The sequence below is a fragment of the Apostichopus japonicus genome, chromosome 12 (genome assembly GCF_037975245.1).
Source record: "Apostichopus japonicus isolate 1M-3 chromosome 12, ASM3797524v1, whole genome shotgun sequence".
Taxonomy (NCBI): Eukaryota; Metazoa; Echinodermata; class Holothuroidea; order Aspidochirotida; family Stichopodidae; genus Apostichopus; species Apostichopus japonicus.
In genome coordinates, this window is record NC_092572.1 from 25465005 (window position 1) to 25484392 (window position 19388).

The 19388-nt window shown below is 40.6% G+C and overlaps 1 protein-coding gene across 5 annotated transcripts in view; it reads right to left on the reverse strand.

Moving 5' to 3' along the window:
• LOC139976770 (protein turtle homolog B-like) overlaps window positions 1-19388 on the reverse strand; it is a 74660-nt gene that overhangs the window by 4655 nt on the left and 50617 nt on the right. For 3 of the 5 annotated variants that reach the window (XR_011796251.1, XR_011796252.1, XM_071985510.1), the window contains exons 5-17: window positions 18554-18704; window positions 16525-16658; window positions 15229-15344; window positions 13100-13250; window positions 12463-12574; window positions 11264-11436; window positions 9025-9063; window positions 6106-6393; window positions 5444-5614; window positions 5126-5168; window positions 3512-3867; window positions 1295-1399; window positions 188-826 (exon numbers count right to left, since the gene is read on the reverse strand). Coding sequence is in view for 3 of the 5 variants with exons in the window: in XM_071985510.1 (XP_071841611.1) it covers window positions 188-826; window positions 1295-1399; window positions 3512-3867; window positions 5126-5168; window positions 5444-5614; window positions 6106-6393; window positions 9025-9063; window positions 11264-11436; window positions 12463-12574; window positions 13100-13250; window positions 15229-15344; window positions 16525-16658; window positions 18554-18704 (2478 nt within the window). In the remaining 2 variants the exon portion in view is untranslated. The remainder of the gene's footprint in view (window positions 1-187; window positions 827-1294; window positions 1400-3511; window positions 3868-5125; window positions 5169-5443; window positions 5615-6105; window positions 6394-9024; window positions 9064-11263; window positions 11437-12462; window positions 12575-13099; window positions 13251-15228; window positions 15345-16524; window positions 16659-18553; window positions 18705-19388) is intronic. The other 2 variants (XM_071985511.1, XM_071985512.1) reach the window with 2 other exon arrangements.

Below are 19388 nucleotides of genomic sequence, written 5' to 3' on the forward strand. Positions count from 1 at the left end.
AAATCGGGATAAAGCACAGGTGTGGAAAAGCAGTGACGATGATGGAAACGAAACAGAGAAACGGAGTGACCACTTGGGGTAATTAGAGATCACTGAATATTCAGTGCTATTCCTGAAATTGCAAGCCATGCATCCATCATTTTAATAAGGGGGGGTCAAAGGTCCTGCGGGTGGTTTTTGGTCTTACCGATTTCACTGTTTGTTTGTAGAGAATCTTGTCCAGAGTGGTCACTGTTCAGACCGCTGTCGTTGGAGAGCCTGATACCGGCGGGCGAGGTCATCCTGGCCACCTTGGTATTCACTGGATATGCATAAGTAGGCTGCTCTAACTGTAAATATTCATGAGACAGGGCCGACGGCAACGGTTCGAGATTGTCGTCACAGGGAAGAAGGACCTCATCCGAGGGTGACCTCTCCAGAGCGTATTCGTGCACTCCAAATTTCCGTTTGGGTATTTCGTCCCTCAGCGAGGCGTAGAGCGCCTCTGCCTGGTAGGTCAGTTCGTCGGGCACCTCGTCATAGTGGACGGTGCGAGCCTGGAAGACACCGTCCGTCCCGTAACCGGGCAGATCATCTAGAAACACCTCGTTCTGTAACGGTTCCGCCAGTCCGTTGACGTACGGGTCGCCTTCTTCTCCGTTGCAGGAGTAATTACAGTCGCTGGGAGGATGGGCGTACTGGTTGTATTCCCCCGCCACCTCAGAACCAGGGTCGAACGTGTGCGTGGTGTACTCCCGGTCCAGACGCAACTCCGATGGGTCCACGACCCGGTCCGAGGATGCTGACGGTCGCAGTCGCGAAGGTCCGTCTGTGGGATGGACGCGACCTGGTTGCGATAAAGAATTATGGGAGGAGTCAATTGTTGGCTGGTTGACGATGGAATGAGGAGCACGGACAGTGATGGTATCTTGGTGAAATGAGGGTGACCATGAATGATTATGAAGCGAAGCACTGCAAGCAAGCGTCTCGCGAGACCCCAAGGAGTCCCTCGAAGAAGAAGCAGCCGTATGTTTTTCTACGCTGTCGGCATGCAATGTTAATAGCAACCTACCGTCGCTCCCTGTAAGCGGCTTTAGCACCAACCGTCTATCGGGGTCGTGCGGGTCACCGTATCTCTGATAATCCACTCTCCTTCTCTCCGGCTTGTTAGGCAGTTTCATGCTGTTATTATTATTATGTTTGTAGCCTAAAGGCAGATGATGGCGATTGTGGTTAGTGGCAGGTTTTTTCCCCTGCTGCTCGGCATCGCTTGAGGAATTAATGAGCATGCAGCCATGATAGTAAACATAATCACCTCTGTCCGCTTTCGTTGGCTTGCCGGGATAACTTGTCAATTGGAATTTGACGTGAGGGCGCTGTTGCTGTAACGATACATTTTCAGTCTCCCAACAGCTTCCATCTAGACAGCAAGAAAAAAACGAGATAACTCAAAATATATTAAGCTGTCATAATAATTAAATATGAAACCATGTTATTTATAAATATTGCGTTAAAATTTTTGTTGTCTAACATGAATATGAAGTAACTCTTTTTTGAAGGGATATTCCGTTGGCTGAAGTCGATTGCAAAGAAAGATGCCGATGATTTTTCTGCATCTGTATCATGTCACAATTTCATCTTCCTAGCATTTCTGCATGACAAAAGAAATGAATTTTTGAATCTTTGGTGAAGACATCTCGCAACAGCAGAGTCAGTGATGTCATCAAAGCAAATCCGGTTGAAAATTTGCTCGGCTTCCTTTGTAATTCATTGACTTATCCACAGAAGATGAGCTCACGGAACCTACAAACGTATTTCTGCATGAGACTCTAAACACCGAGTCGATTTTGGCAGCTTTGTCGTCATTCCTATATCGCATCTCAAGGATAGATAAACAAGCAGATAACACGACAGCCAATTCAAACTAAAACAAGAACATGTGCCATTATGACATCACAGGACCACCTACTGTGATGCAATGCAGTCCCTGGAAGAATCGAGTGTTTGCCTGTCGAGGTAGGCCACAGAAATATCCCCCTTTAAAAGGAACCAAAGTGGAAAAACATCTAAAGGTACAAGTCACCCAACCAACCACCACCAACCAACCACCATCAACCAACCACCCAACCAACCAAGTCACCCAACCTGCATTTTGAAAAACCTAACCAAACTTATTCAAAACCAGGTAAAATACTCCATAAACTCCAAAAATATTGTTTAACTAGTGAATCAATTAAATGGACATTCTGGTCAACTCAAAGTTGATTGTTTTGTAAAAACTGTTGGGAAATTTTCCAAATCTGTGGTATTTTCGAAATGCGTGGTATTTTCCAAATCCATGGTATTTTGTATTGCAAAGATACAGATTTTGGTGAATGCATCTGGCAATAGCTGAATGGATGATGTCATCAGGACAATTCAGCTGAAAAAAAAAAATGTCCTTTTTTCTTGATTATTTGCCATTCATTTATCCACAGATTTATCCACAAATATTTATATACAAAGGATATATTTTCATGGGATTCTAAATACAGAGAACTTTGACAGCTAAGAAAAAAGTTAAGCTTCTGAAGAGCATTTGCCCAGATGACATCACATACCCCCTACTGTGATCCAACATCCTGGAGTAAGTTGGAGGTTTAGCCAGTCAAACTGTGTTGCATGCAATCAACCCTATCTAGTGTTAGGGGCAAGATAATTGAGATAGGGGTTTCAACTAGCACTGTGCAATATTTTTTCTCTTCAGTATAAGTTTCATACTGTTTGCCACTAGAAAATCCTTTCAATGTGTTTAATATTCCTTTAAGACCCACTGTACAGTACCAACCTCTGTTTCTCTAAACTAGGCAGATCGACAATTCTTTATTTATACGTTCGTCATAGGAAGAACTGTCATCCTGAAAAGTTAACCATCCCCAAAAAGTTGCATATGAGAGGCATATCTCAGAAATTTTTCGAAATCTTTTTCGTCATATTTTGTGAAATGAAACGATGACGACTAAATTGAATTTTCGTGTAGAGTTAGTCTAGAATGGTATAAAATTTGCTGTTAATGCCCCAGTATATATTATCGACCTTAAAAGTCATCAGCAAAGTACCTTGCAATAGCGTGGACCTATTTGCACATAGCGTGGACCTATTGTGCACATAGCGTGGACCATATGTGCACATAGCAAATAAATGAAGGTCGCTCTTGAAGGGGAATTTCTAACCAATTTTTCAGGAACATATCAACGGGTTACAATGATTTTGACTGTTTCACCTGCCTCACAACACACAGGTTCTGCATGTAAGTTTGACAGACCTACATATCAAACACAAATTTCATCCAAGCTTTACTTCCTAAAACTCTGATTCACTTTGACCCTAATACCCTGCCGTGCTCCGATCACAAGATGACTACCAAACTGCGTATCACCGACGTTTAAGTTTTACAACACAAACAGCATGCTGGTCGAATGGTCAACCTTTTGTTGGTTCCTCTGAACCTTTAACCCTTGACCATGGTCAAATAAATGAGCATAATTAATACCTGAGTTACTGTCCAGATGTTCTGTTGCCTCCATGAGTCGGATGCCATTCAGTTCCTCGGCCTCCATCACATCGGAACCGTTGACCTCTGACCCGTCCGAACAATGTCTGGTGGGGACGTACCCTACATGGCCGCCCACTGTTGTGTTCAAGCCCTCCGATGAGCTGACATGGTATACTCCGGCCCGCCCTGTGATGGACGTCCTTGTCAGTCTCTCGCGTAGGTTCTGCTGCACAGAACGTGCTGGTTCTACCGTGACGCTCGGGTAACCAGGATGCTTAGGCTTCGGGGTAAACTTCTCCTTGATGCCTGAAAAATGCTTCCCAAGGAATCCTTTTTGGGTTGATGCTGGATACCTACAAGACCGGAAGCAGAATAAAACATCCAAACTTAAATATTGGTCAATTTGAACTTTATGAGTCCCTCCATGGGCAACTCTGAGTCACTTTATGGGCAACTCTGAGTCACTTCATGGGCGACTCTGAGTCACTTCATGAGCAACTCTGAGTCACTTCATGGGCAACTCAGAGTCCCTCCATGGGCAACTCTGAGTCACTTCATGGTCAACTCTGAGTCACTTCATGGGCAACTCAGAGGCCCTCCATGGGCAACTCTGAGTCACTTCATGGTCAACTCAGAGTCCCTCCATGGGCAACTCTGAGTCACTTCATGGGCAACTCTGAGTCACTTCATGGGCAACTCAGAGTCCCTCCATGGGCAACTCAGAGTCCCTCCATGGGCAACTCTGAGTAACTTCATGGTCAACTCAGAGTCCCTCCATGGGCAACTCTGAGTCACTTCATGGGCAACTCTGAGTCACTTCATGGGCAACTCTGAGTCACTTCATGGGCAACTCTGAGTCACTTCATGAGCAACTCTGAGTCACTTCATGGGCAACTCAGAGTCCCTCCATGGGCAACTCTGAGTCACTTCATGGTCAACTCTGAGTCACTTCATGGGCAACTCTGAGTCACTTCATGGGCAACTCTGAGTCACTTCATGGGCAACTCTGAGTCACTTCATGAGCAACTCTGAGTCACTTCATGGGCAACTCAGAGTCCCTCCATGGGCAACTCTGAGTCACTTCATGGGCAACTCTGAGTCACTTCATGGTCAACTCTTCATTTTATTCATTAGCAACTCTCGTGAGTTTCTTCACGATTACAAGCAGTGTGCATCCTCATAGTCAAGGTTACCACACATCACAATTAATAAGGGGTTGTCCTGGTTATGCAAATCAAATATATATTGCCCCACTGGCAAACTGAGTTGTCCCAATTTTCTACAGGTCTTTGTGACATTCAAAAACGTTCACTGTTCTTACTGAGCTTTAATACAGCAAAGTGATTCTGTACGGCATTCCATATATTCATGAGGTCACGCCAGGAAGACGTGTTTGATGTTTCATGACCAAAATTAACATTGCTTGAAGTGTTTATTATCATAATCTCTTGTAAGTTGTGAATTACCATTTCCTATATTTTCAAGGAAGTCTATATCTTGCAGTTGCAAAGACAAAATGGTCTCTGGTCTGGTTATCAAGTTGCTATGCCGTCACACCTGGTTGCCATGGACAACATTGAATTCGGATAAATAGATAGTTATTCAACTTACCTGTGACTATCATCACTGCTTTGATCAGAGTGGTCTACCACACCTAGAAGAGTGAGAGAGATAACAGAATTTAATGGAACTATTATACAGTTTCTGACAACGACTTGAAGTGGGAGATAACAAACTGTGCAAAACGTGAATAAAATTTGGTTATCTTGGTTGACAAACACCCAGAGGTGGAGAAAAAATATAACTTGAATATAATTTAAAGTTTATTAGCGGGTGACAATAACTAGACGTGGTAGAAACAAAATCCACTTCAAATCTTCAAATGATCACTAAACAGGGGTGGAGGAAGGTGGGGGAGGGAATACTTACTGAAGAACACCATCCTCTTATTCCTGTTCCTCCGTTGCTTGCAGGAGACGATGAAACAGGCCAAGAGGAGGATGCAGAGGAGACAAAAGATGACGGCTAGTACCCCCGCCAAGATGCCGGTGATGTCCACCGCATACTGAGGCTGCTTTGTAGGTCTGTACATGGGGAGTCCTGTCAAAGATGTAAAGAGATCGTTAAAAACTAAAATTGTAAATATTTATCAAGGAACAACTCACGAGGTTGCTTCCTTTGGACTAAGAAGAGGATGGTGAAGTAAATGAGATTGTTAAATATTTTATCAAGGCTGAACTCGGAACTGGAAATAAGTTACCAGTAGCACCTGTAGCAGACGATGTCGCTTCCATTCATGGTCTACTCTACAGAGTGGGAGTTCTAAACGGGATGTGCAAACCTTGTACGTAATTATTACTCCTGTCGGTTAAGCCACTTTTGAGAAGCGAGTACATAGAGATCATCCAAGCTTTACTTCCTAAAGCTCTGATCCACTTGAACCCTAATCCCTGCTCTGCTCCAATCACAAGATGATTACATTGTTTGATTCCTCTTAACCTTTAACCTTATTGACCATGACCGAACAAATTTCAAGCAAATTTCCTGGCAAAGGGAAGTTTTGTCAACTTCTTAAACCACACGCCACTCACCCCAAGTGTCGCCGACCACTGCTTGGCTGGGGTGACTAAAACTACCATCACCGAAGGCCACCAATCGGAAGGAGTAGGTGGTGTTCACCGTTAGTTGAGTCATCAGATGTTCTGTAGCGTCCCCAGCTACCCTATCTTCTAGAACCAACCAAGGACCCTCGATCCAATATTCCAAGGCATAGTGAGAAACTAGTTCCGCACCTTCGACTGGCGGTAACCATGACAACAACAGACCGTCACCGCTCATCGACAAGGTCAGGTTCCGTGGAGGCGATGTGGAGGTACTTCCTGCAAATTTGACGGAAAAAGGAATTATAAAAAGCGGAGATTATATGTGGCATTTCTATCAAGGACATTGGTTCATATGATTGGTTTTGGAAAGGCACAAGGATACAAAATCTTCAAACAGGAGAGAAAAAGACATTGGTATGGAAGAAAGTCTGGACATCAACTGACCAATAAGAAACCTTCCCTGCTCTTCCCATCATGGTCATGGTCACACATTCATTGTCTGAGCTCTTGGAAATCTCACGTTTATTTACATTTGAACAAACGTAGGAATGATGACTGATATCTTTTACAAAGACATACTAAGAACCAGAGTCAAAACAGTTCCGTAATGTGTCAATTTTCAGGAAATGATTGGATTTTATCGTAACAGTTCCCAATCGTTATCGCAGCAGTGAAGGAATTTGTTTGCACACAGCACACACAGACTACGAACTGCAGCTGTACTGGGTCATAAAAACCACATGCAAACCATGGAAGATATACAGTAAAATTGAAGTGAAGAATTAAACAAAAACTGACAAAGAATGACATTTTGGAAAACTTTAGCTACGTTGTAGGTCTACATCAGTGTTATAACGGACAGAGCAAAAAAAAAAAGAGAGACATTGCAAACAAACCCGTGCAAAAAGTTGGTTACTTGTGTGAGGAAAGGAGTTGCTATCATTCATCACAACCAAACTCTTGCGGAAATTTTTTTATGCGAATGTTCAACATTACCTCCTATCCATGGCTCATTAAAGGATGAGTTCACTAGTCGGACGTAAGAAGACAAGTAGGCCGATTCGCCCTCAAAATATTAAGTCATTTCACGTAATTTATCAATATTTATTTGATTTTATAACATGGTTCCCACAATATTAAACAAATCACATATATTACAGTCCACATCTTTTTCAAGACCACCAAAACAGATCTTCACAGTTGACTATTGGAAGTAGTCTATGCATTCCTGATGACTTAGAGTTGACTATTGGAAGTAGTCTATGCATTCCTGATGACTTAGAGTTGACTATTGGAAGTAGTCTATGCATTCCTGATGACTTAGAGTTGACTATTGGAAGTAGTCTATGCATTCCTGATGACTTAGAGTTGACTATTGGAAGTAGTCTATGCATTCCTGATGACTTAGAGTTGACTATTGGAAGTAGTCTATGCATTCCTGATGACTTAGAGTTGACTATTGGAAGTAGTCTATGCATTCCTGATGACTTAGAGTTGACTATTGGAAGTAGTCTATGCATTCCTGATGACTTAGAGTTGACTATTGGAAGTAGTCTATGCATTCCTGATGACTTAGAGTTGACTATTGGAAGTAGTCTATGCATTCCTGATGACTTAGAGTTGACTATTGGAAGTAGTCTATGCATTCCTGATGACTTAGAGTTGACTATTGGAAGTAGTCTATGCATTCCTGATGACTTAGAGTTGACTATTGGAAGTAGTCTATGCATTCCTGATGACTTAGAGTTGACTATTGGAAGTAGTCTATGCATTCCTGATGACTTAGAGTTGACTATTGGAAGTAGTCTATGCATTCCTGATGACTTAGAGTTGACTATTGGAAGTAGTCTATGCATTCCTGATGACTTAGAGTTGACTATTGGAAGTAGTCTATGCATTCCTGATGACTTAGGCTGCTGTACCTGCAGTAATTAGCGTTAAAGGGTGTGAATGCTGGTAATCCGACCTAGTTTCGAATTAGGTGTAACAGAAGTGTTAGACACCACCATCGATCCCAGAAAATACACACACAGCTTGCTACCGTTGGTAATTAGACACTAGTGTACAGTCAATACATACAGCTACGATCAATACCCACAACACAGTGTATATAGCAGCCTGGACATCTCAGGTCTAGATAAAAGATTAGGCTACAAGGTATCACGTTTCATTACTGTCTGCATTTTGTAGCGACAAGAAGAAAACGTCATTTGCAAGCAACGTAAAGTTAACTTTTTCAGAGCGCGGCATGCGGTTTGGGGCGAGTCTTCAATGCCTTTAAAACAATTTGTAAACTGTGTGCTAACCTCATTTCATCCATGAGCCATCAACCCACAAACATGAAATGCTGACGGTACCTTTCTCGCCAGTTCGATTTATGCCGTTAAATTCTTAAAACTCCTAAGACATCTTGCTTTCCAAAGTCACAATTGATAAGCAGATCTGCTTCTAAGCGTTCAAATCAGGATTTTTCCTCACTTTTCCAGACAAAATTCAAGACCTAGAAAAGAGGTTTGCCCTTCTCCCTACCTTTTCTAGAAAAGAGGTATTCCCTTCTCCCTACTTTTTCATTTTTTATTTATTTTTACAGACCATGTGGGAACCATGTCTATACTTCTTGCAGTTATTAAAATATATATAATTAAACTTTAAGTTATACCAGGTGTCACATACCTGTACTTTACATAATAAATTAAACTTAAAGTTATACTAGGTGTCACATAGCTGTGTGAAAAGAGTTCTTTAATTTGAACTGTTATGGTTACATCAAGATGAATGGGATGATGATCACGATGATGATGAAATAAAAGTTTAATTGAAATTATAGGCATTTAATTTTTGGGGGGATGGGGGGAACGGGAGGGAAGGGAGGGGTTAATTTGTTGTGGTTATGAAGTGAGTACTTACCAGGAATAATGTCTGACTCAGAAGGGAAGGAGCTGCCAGCTACAATAGAATTAAATATGACAAACATTCACAAAATGACGTTAGATGGAAGTGAGTGAAGCAGGATGGATAGAAGGCAATTAGAGGCAAGAGGGAATGCCTAGCTAGACAGGGATGAGCCTGGGGTATAAAAAAAATTAAATCACGGAACTTTGCAAAAATTGCGGTATAGGCTCCTGTTTGCGTATGCTACAGTGTGTTAGGATAATAGTTTTTGTCCCCGAGGTAGAAAAGAAATCACGGACGTTCCGCGAATTCGCGGAAAAAGCTCATGCCTGGGTAGAAGCTAACCTATCAAATTCACGATGAAATGGACAAAATAATTCCAATAAAGAAAAAAATCCCAAGCCCAAAATTGTGAAAACTATACATAACTTTGAAAGCAGTAACTCAAAATAAGTTCAATTCTGTGGTGCGCTTTTGTTACCACTCAGTCTTTTTAGTCATATGGCATTTCCTGTATCTGTCCTTTGTGAGCGAAGCTCGAAACTTATATAAGTAATAATTGGGCAGTTACTTTTACAACGCTTCAAGCGACCACGAAGTGGGAAAAGCCCGCAACCATTTCAGTCGGGTGGCTTCCAATTCAATATTTTCGATTCAAATTTGAAATCTTTTCAATTGAGTAAGTCATTTCAGATAGGGAAAACCATAGATTGCTCTTGGATGAAAACCCCACCTTACTATGACCCGGCTGGGGTATCGAACCCATAACCTGCCGATTTGCTAAGCCTCATTGCTTCAGGTGCCACCGCCTTTATCCACTCGTCCACAACACCAGTATATACCACTGTTATATATATATACCACTTATGTTTCTTGCAGGCCTACAGGGAGGAGAGTAGGGTAATAGCTACACGGAATAGTTTTCTATCTACTTGTCTGGCTACTTCTGCCCACCACTGTGACATTTAATTGTTTCCCTTGTTTCAATCAAAACGTTGACACTCCAGAGGTAAACGAGAGGTACAATTCATTATCAGGTTCCAATGTCACGTTCAAGATCTTTCGGTGACCGTAGCTTTCTGAATGCTGCACCACATTTATGGAACTCCTTCCTGGTTGAAATTAGGTCTTTAGATTCTATTATTCAATTCAAGCGCTGTCTTAAAACTTTTCATTTCTCTCAACTCTACTAGTTTTTGTACATGCACCCATAAGGCGCATTGAACAACTTTTGTTGGAGTCTGCACTATATAAAGCTAGTAATTATTATTATTACTATTATTATTATTAAATTCATTCTAGATCACTCTTTGGAAATGAGTAACTCTACAGTGGTTACCACGAAACCAACAAGAGTTAGAAAAACGGAGAACAACAATGAAGTAAGATGGAGGGTGACAGGATACAAAAAAAATAATAAATAACATGAAATAACATAAAAAAAAATACATATAACAGGCTACAATGGAAAGTCAATGGAAAAAATAAACTATCAGCTACTTTTCAGCGGAACAATACATTTAAGAAAATTCAAAGTGCAGTTGGGAGGTAGGAGCAAAAACTGTCAGCTAAAGACGAATAAAACGAAACAGATGCAACACCCAACGGCAGATGAGATGGCTGCGAATTTAAGAGGAGGGGAATTGGAAGCTAATACAGGATTAAGATCGGTATTAAGTTGCTCTATATAAGGAACGACAATTGTTTGTTCAGCTTTATTCCAAATAATTGCCAATTTTGATTCCCAAATACAGCAATCGTTTTTCAGGTTTCATTTATCTGTTGATTTATTGTTTGGTAGCTTTGACGACACATTCAATCGTCGTGCAGGCCTCCTTAAAATAATCATTGGTCACAGATAATGGCATAATCAGCCTTGCTGTGATTGCTATCTGCTGAAACCTAACAAGGAAAATACAAGGAAAAGAGGCACAGTATTTTTCTTTCAAGTTATATTTTCTTCTGAGGAGTGAAATGTTTGAGCTAGTATATCTTTGATGAGGAGATTTTTGCTCCGTGAAAGAGTTAAATTTATGTTTCAAGGATGGGGAAAAGGAGGTGTTACCAATATGTAATGAGTGCGACCATTTTGTTATAAAAAAAAGAAGAAAAAAGTCTATTATATATCGACACTTTACCTGTCAAAGCAGTATGTTTAACTGGTAAAAATACTTCACACATATGTTAGTTGAGGAAGAAATTAGTTTTTGATTTCAAAAGTTAACTTGCACAGGTCTATACGTTTTTTTCTTACCTTTCGTCGCCACGGTAATCGATTCGGTCCATCCGCTTGCACCTAGGTCATTCCGTCCCGTTACAGAGAATTCATATTCGGTCGTAGGTCGAAGGTCGTGGATCACTATGGAAGACACGGTATCTGGAATATCTGTATAATGGCTCCACGCACTGTTGGTTTCTGGTCTGTACCTGGAGACAGAAAACCATCTTTCTTTCAACTTTTTGTTGTTTCGTCCGTAAATGTTTGAGAGGACCGGCTTAATTTACATAACATAAACCATTTTGATTAAAACAATGTAAGTTCCCTCCCTGATATAACTGATCATCAACTCAGACTTCCAGACATGACTTGATACGTTGTGCAAGCCGAGCTTTACTCTCGCTGGGAATGGTGCAATTTAGCAGTACTAGTTAACCTGAATAAGGGATTGATCTAACAGAAAGCAGACATTCTACTTCAAAGCATTTTTAGATGCAGAAAACATGTCAAAACTTTCAGTTTCTTGCTTCTAATTACATTATAATTATACTATAGTTATAATCTAACTATTATATAATTAATAATAATTGGTTTCTGGTCTGTACCTGGAGACAGAAAACCATCTTGCTTTTCAACTTTTTGTTGTTTCGTCCGTAAATGTTTGAGAGGAACAGCTTAATTTATATGACATAAACCATTTTGATTCAAACAATGTAAGTTTGAATGTAAGTTCCAACATTCAAACAATGTAAGTTCCAACTATTATAATAATTTATAGTTATAATCCAAATATTTTATATTATATAATTATAAAGTTATAATAATTGTTACATTATTATTATTATGATAATTATAATAATTATTATAATTACAGGCTGCATCTCTATGTTTACAGCTGCCAGAATCTGGCGGTACATGCACATCTCAATAATAATAATAATTATAAATGCAAATTTATATAGCGCCAATATCCAGAGGAAAACCAATACTCAGTGGTGCTAGAAATTGTTAGGGTGCATTGGTTCCTACTCCCCCCCCCCTCCGTTACAAACCAAACTAAAAGTACATTCGTTCTTGTTCAGTTAATTGACACAATGAAACCAATTCACTCTTGCACTTATTTCCCACGATGTTACTGCCAACCCTATTCATATTTAAACAATTGACACGCCATTGTTAGATTTTTCAATTGTTAGAATTCAAGTGATCATACAATAGGTGCCAGCGTCATTTACCTGACAGTGAACCTTTGGTCCATGCCTCCATTGTAACCCGGCGACCACCAAACGTAGGCTGATGTCGAACTTGTCAACACGGAGATGTTGTGAGGCATGTGGGGCGACGTCACTGAATAGGATAAACAAATTGTAGGGTTAAGATTCAAAGCGGTGTAAATGAACCGCAAACAGTGAAATGATACTTCTACTGCACGGCTCATATTTTAATATTTCTTAAATTAATAGATTTATTTTCTTGTTCTTCATAATAAAGTTGCTGGTGTCAGGATTAACTCATTGTAGTCCCTTTAATACCAACCGACTGACAAACTGACTGAAGGAATAAATATACGTGCTTCTTTGTTATTTAGTTTGTACAGGGTCACCCAGAGATGGTACTTTCCCCCTCCCCCCCCATTGGGGTGAAACTTCAAATGTCAATTTTTCTGGAATGTTTGACTTGAAACTTAAGAAGTCTCTTTTCACGTCACTCACGCTCTTCTTCAAAACACCTATCCATCACGTATTCAACTCCCTCGCCACTCCAGAGTCCCAGCCACTCCCTCCTTCATCAATTCAAAGTAGGAACTTGTCATATAAACTAATGACTAAAAAACAACCCTTAGATTAAAAAAAAAAAAAAACCCATCCCTACTTTGAATAAATAGATTGGCTGATGCAGTCACCGTGGCGACTTCATTGGTGATGGAACACTCGTAGACTCCTGTGTCTTCCTTGGTCAGGTTACCGATGGTCAGACCCTCTGAGGTAATGACATGTCTGTCTTCTGGAAGCAATCCTCCCACCTGAATAAAGGATGTCAATGTTAAGAAGGCTGTATGAATTATATTCCACGAAGGCTCCTTGTGAAGGGTTTATCGAGCCGTTAGGCAAGTCATTCCCAAACCTCAAAATGTAGACTTGATCAATTTATTCATCTGTTATAACAGCTGTAGATTTTGCATCTTGATGAGTCCCCCGTCCCCCCCCCCCCTAGCATCATTCCATAATCCATCCACCTGTCTTGAATGAACTGATTACCAGCTGATACAGTCCTACTACCAATAAAGCTGTCCTTTCTTAAATATTGCTCTTGCCTTGGCCTCCTACTCACACACCTCTTTACAAAATATTCCTTTGGGTATATGATGTACCTTCACTTCACCACCCTCCCCCAACCCCCTTCCTTATCTACTTCAGCCGTTGACCATACCTCAATTATGGGACATACATCGCTCAAACTCAGCTTTGAAACAATTAAGTGTGGCTTTTGTTATCTAAGACCACACAAGGATCATTACATCAAAAGAATGCTGGCGCCCTCAAAGACCTTGATCCCAAAGATCGAGCAGTCCAACGCTACCAAGCTGGTCGACGGGTACAACAATCCGTCCCTGCCCTGCCCCCATTAACACCCCTCTCCTTTTCCAAGTATTCCTGAACTGATGTGCCAATTTTGTTGTCCTCTTTCCCCAAACACCCACCCACCCCCACCCAACCACCCCCACCCCCTTTTAATATCTGAAAACTGCCCTTTCCCAATCACCTATATATTCAAGTTTCATCATACGTTCATGAAGTGATACAGGCTACATCATATGGCCACTATCTCTTTTCCATACATGTATTTTTCATTTTTTTTAAACTTACACATTGTCTTACTATACACTCTATCATCCCCTTCTATCCTCTATGTAATATAACCCTAGCAACCCCCTACCCCCCCCTTCCCCTTTTTAATATCAACTAGTAAAAAAAAACTGATTACAATCTAATTGGTTCCTTTCTGTTGAATTTTAAATTCCCATCGGCAGGATCTCATGGACTACCTGTCACGGTTACATTCTAAGTATTTTACACTCTTATCAATCGGCAAATATTGTCTTTTCTTATCTAAATATGTACAGTCGTGGTAAACCAGTATAATAGACACAAATTGGGTTTGCTTTGAACACAAAAGGATATATATGTTCAATAATGGCAACAGCTACTGCTGGAGTAACTCCCCCCCCCCCCTTTGTGACAGACTGTGGGAATCTAAAGAATTGAGTTGACATTTCACAAAGCCAAACATAAACCGATTCCATTAATAAGGTTTTGCCTCCCATCCTGATATAAAGCACCAAGTCTAAATGTGTTTGCATTAGTTCCAGGGGTTCAACATTGGCCTCACTCTGTGTAAGCGATGCCAGCTATTCTATTCATAGAAGTACTGGCCTATATATGTTTGCAGCATTTTTACCAGATTTCCTCTTTGCATTCTTTCTGCACTGAGCCAATGGGAACAATGCCCAGCACAGAAACAGCAACATAAGTATAATTCCCACGGCTGTAATATACTGGGGTAAACACAATAGCTTAATCAAAACTGCAGTATGAAATGATTCTTGAAAGGCAATGAGGGCGGTATTGAAGAACTAAGCATGAATAGTCTCCGGATGCCGCGTGACCTGATTAATTCACTTTGGCTTCGGCTTTGAGTACGTTTCTATATGTTGCCATGTTGGACGAATCTAACCGTAGCTATTGAAGTTACCGACTTTGCGATCCACACTGTAGGTGACCCCTCACATAGTTTTCCCCTTTTGGGAAACCCAACAATAATGAAGTCATGAGAACAGCAAGAATGAAGTAGCATTGTAAGGAGGATACTTATGGGGACAAATTTATCTTTTGGTCATGTCCTCATAAAGTCTTTTCTTTCCCCATTTGGATGGTTCTAAGAGTTGCATCATTTGAATTAGAGGGAATGATCGATAGATGACATCACAACATGTGACTAACCTTCCGCCACTCCACCTCTAACGGAGGATTTCCGTCTGCGATGCACTTGAAAGTGACCGACTGGTTCACCTTACGGTGGTGATTGTTTGCAGGAGTGCAAGCGAAGGAGGGCTTTTCTGAAAGAGAGAGGAAGAGGGAAAGAGAATTGGAGAGTTAATAAACAGGATCACACCAACAAATTATTCCATCGACTTACAGTGTGTAAATCATAAATATCCAAAGAAATGATATTAAACAGTTGAGTCTTGCAGACATGACCGCATCTTAAGTATGAAGGGTACATACATCAACATTTCTGATATTTTCTTGTCTCATTTACAAATGCTAAATCTGCATTTTCTGCAGAAAAAGATTGAGGTAGAGTTCCTCCCTTCTTTGATCTTGATTCCTCTTCCATCAGCTGTACATTTGATCTGTACCCCCACCCCTCCCTCACCCCAGATTTACTGGCTAACAATCAATATGTTTAGCTGCTCCATACATATATAGTAATGTTCAATAAAATAACACTTAAATACCAGACTAATAAACATACACATTCCCACCTATAATTTATGCACATATCATTCTATTGAAATATGATACCAATGACCCTAACAACAACTGTAGCTGAGGGCCAATCAGTTACAGTGATGTGTAATTTATATGAATATCCATTGTTGATACAAATATGAATTAGTGTAAGACTAAACCTATGGACCCTAAGGATATCCGCAACTGAGAGTCCTTACTACATTGCATGGTTATGAATAATCATTGCCTTATCTACATATAAATTCATGTAAGACTAACCTATGACCCTAAGGATAGCTGCATCTGAGAGTCCTTACAACATTGCATGGTTATAAATATTCATTGGCCTTATCTACATATAAATTTACATAAGCCTAACCTATGAACCTGAGGATAGCTGCATCCGAGAGTCCTTACAACATTGCATGGTCATAAATATTCATTAGCCTTATCTACATATAAATTTACATAAGACTAAACCTATGGATCAAAAGGATGGACACATCTGAGAGTCCTTACAACATTGCATGGTTATAAATATTCATCGGCCTTATCTACATATAAATTGACATAAGCCTAACCTATGAACCTGAGGATAGCTGCATCTGAGAGTCCTTACAACATTGCATGGTTATAAATATTCATTGGCCTTATCTACATACAAATTTGTCTAAGACTAAACCTATGGACTCTAAGGATGGTCGAATTTGAGAGTCCTTATAACATTGCATGGTTATAAATATTCATTGGCCTTATCTACATATAAATTTACATAAGCCTAACCTATGACCCTGAGGATGGCTGCATCTGAGGGTCCTTCCGTGCCCACAACGTTGTATGGTATGCATGAATATGCTCCAATGTCGCTGAACTCTACTCTGTGTATGGTCAAGGTTCCACTCTCAGAAACTGAAAATCTGTCAAACACAAAACAAAAGATGAATATTTGTTACAGTAGATATATAATAATATTAAAATTTTTATATATATATAATTTTTAGATATATTATTTTTTAAAGACCAGCATTTCTCTAAGGCACAGAGCTTACTAGAAGCAGGGATAACTAGTCCTTCAGAAATTACACATCAGGTAGCCAACTTGATTACCAGAATTGCTAACCCTATCTTATACCTTAGGACAGGCGCAGCGGAACGGAAAAATTATTGGGGGGGCTAATGTGTGGAGACTATCTAAGCGGAGCGCCACCATCGGTTGGCGCGGAGCGTACAAGAAAATTTTGGGTTTTTTCAAACCCCCAGATGGCCGGAAACGGCACTTCCCGAGTGTTTTATGCTGCGAATACCTGGCCCTAAAATATGGGTCTCAAGCCTGCAATTTCTCAGATTGCACGTAAAGTCTGTAAAAACATTGTAATTTGCATATTCGATGGTGTTTTAAGAAAGTAGCTATTACTCATAGTGTACTCGCAAAGACGTTTTTGAGTGTAGTAAGGGCAGTGGCGGAGCTAGGGGTATTGGTCGGGGGGGCAAGAATGGTCTGTAGGGGCGCTTTCGACACTATCTAAGCGGAGCGCCACCACAGGTTGGCGCGGAGCGTACAGAAAATTTTTGAGTAAAGATACTCCCGAGATTGCAGGAAATGACCCTCTCCGGGGCCTTGCTAATTTGCAGATAAACTGAGAATAAATAGATGTCGTCGCCATTTTGTCGGAAAATTACACCGACAGAATATGACAAATGTCAATAGGTATATGAGAGCGCAATAAAATAGTCAAAAATCGCGAATAAGTAAAAAGTAGTGAAAAGCTGAAAAGGGCGCCAGCAGTCCATTTGAGTCCGTCAGGGGGGGGGGCGCATCCGCCCCTGACTGTATATATGGACGCTCGATCCGCCACTAAGTAAGGGGATGTCGGAGAACTGGCTGAAATGAGGCAAGTCATTGGCCTAAGACGAAGTTGTGTTACGCTTACCGGTACTCACACTCACTGCTTCCACTTTTCACGGGGCGTGAAGACGCGGTTGGGGTGACAATGTGGTCTATAGCCAAGGGACGGGCCGAGGGTCCCCCAGGAATTACTAAAATTATTACACTTATAGAGTATACGTGTGCATTGGACAGATTGACAAGTATGCATTGAAAAATGGGCAGATGTACGTTTCGGAGCCTTGGTAAATATTGGGGGGGCTTATCATGCATTTGCCCCCTCAACTTTTTTATTGGGGAGGCTGAGCCCCCCCAAGCCCCCCCGGTTCCGCCGCCACTGCCTTAGGATGGAGACTTGTGATGACTACGTAACTAATATGATCTCAACCTTAATATTGCACAGACTGGGAGTTATCAGGGCATAAACATTGTGCTGGGTGTTTACCATCATAAGCATGGTTATAAATATTCATTGCCTTATCTACATATAAATTTACATAAGCCAAACCTATGACCCTGAGGATGGCTGCATCTGTAAAAAGAAAAGAGCCACATGAAGAAGACCTGTAGAACCCTAAACTTTTTTTTTCCATGTTTTTTTTCTCCACCCCCCCTCCCCCCCATTGTCATATATTTTTAAGTAAACATAGACAGTGTTGATTAACTTAATCCAAAGCAAAACATCACCTTGACACAGAGAAGCACTCTGGTAAAACCTTTGACTGAATTAAGTGAAATCACAATAACTTTACATACTATATATATAAGTACATCCATCGCAGTGCGTTGGAAATTGTTACATATACCAAACCAAACAACCCAAACCAAACCAGACCAAACCAGACCAGACCAGACCAAACCAAACCAGACCAGACCAGGCCAGACCAAATCAGACCAAACAAAACCAGGCACAGACTTAGGTCTTACCTATCTGATTGATCAACAGCAATTTCTCTTTGATTTTTCCTCCAGATAAATCTTGAAACCGTCGGTTTGGCATCGGACAGGCAAGGGATGCTGACGGGTTCGGACCTGGCAGCATAAACGGGTGAATCCATCGAGATCACAAACGCTGCATCTGTTTGGGGAACAAACAAAAAAAAAAATTGGAAAACCTAAATGTGGATTCTTTAACTCAATGTGGTACTTCTACACACTAAATAAGTGGTCGGCCCAAGCTTTCAGCATTGAGATATCGTGATTACAAGGTTTACACAATTTGACCTCTGGTGACCCCAAATGACCTTTAACAAACTGTGCTGGATAGTCTCTTGTTAATGTTCTGAACTAGGGGGGTGGGGGTTATAGATTATAACGGTAGCTACAAGGGTGGTGGGCTTTGAAATTCAAAGTCCAGGGATTGAATCAGTTTTTGGAGTCGATTTTGGTCAAACAACGTACTATTCGAAAAATGATCCCCTTACAACTAAGTTTCAATTCCAATAATGAAGAGAAAGTATAAATGGAAAAAAATCTATTTTTTTTTTTTTAATGAGAACATTAATGCATCTGGCAGAAGACATTTGTTGCATCATATCAATGCGTTCATTTTCTTGATATTTTCACATTTATTTGGGTAAAGTAAGATTTTTTATGGGTGCAATTTAGAAAGTAGGGCATCTTATATTCAGAACGTTTGTTAAAAAGTTGTGTAAACAAACTTAAGAAGCAGCTGTAAGGATGGCTAATCGTAACGCTTCATTTAAGTCTATTAAGATTAACGATGAATGCTTGAGAAATTCCACCGACATTAACTTTGAAT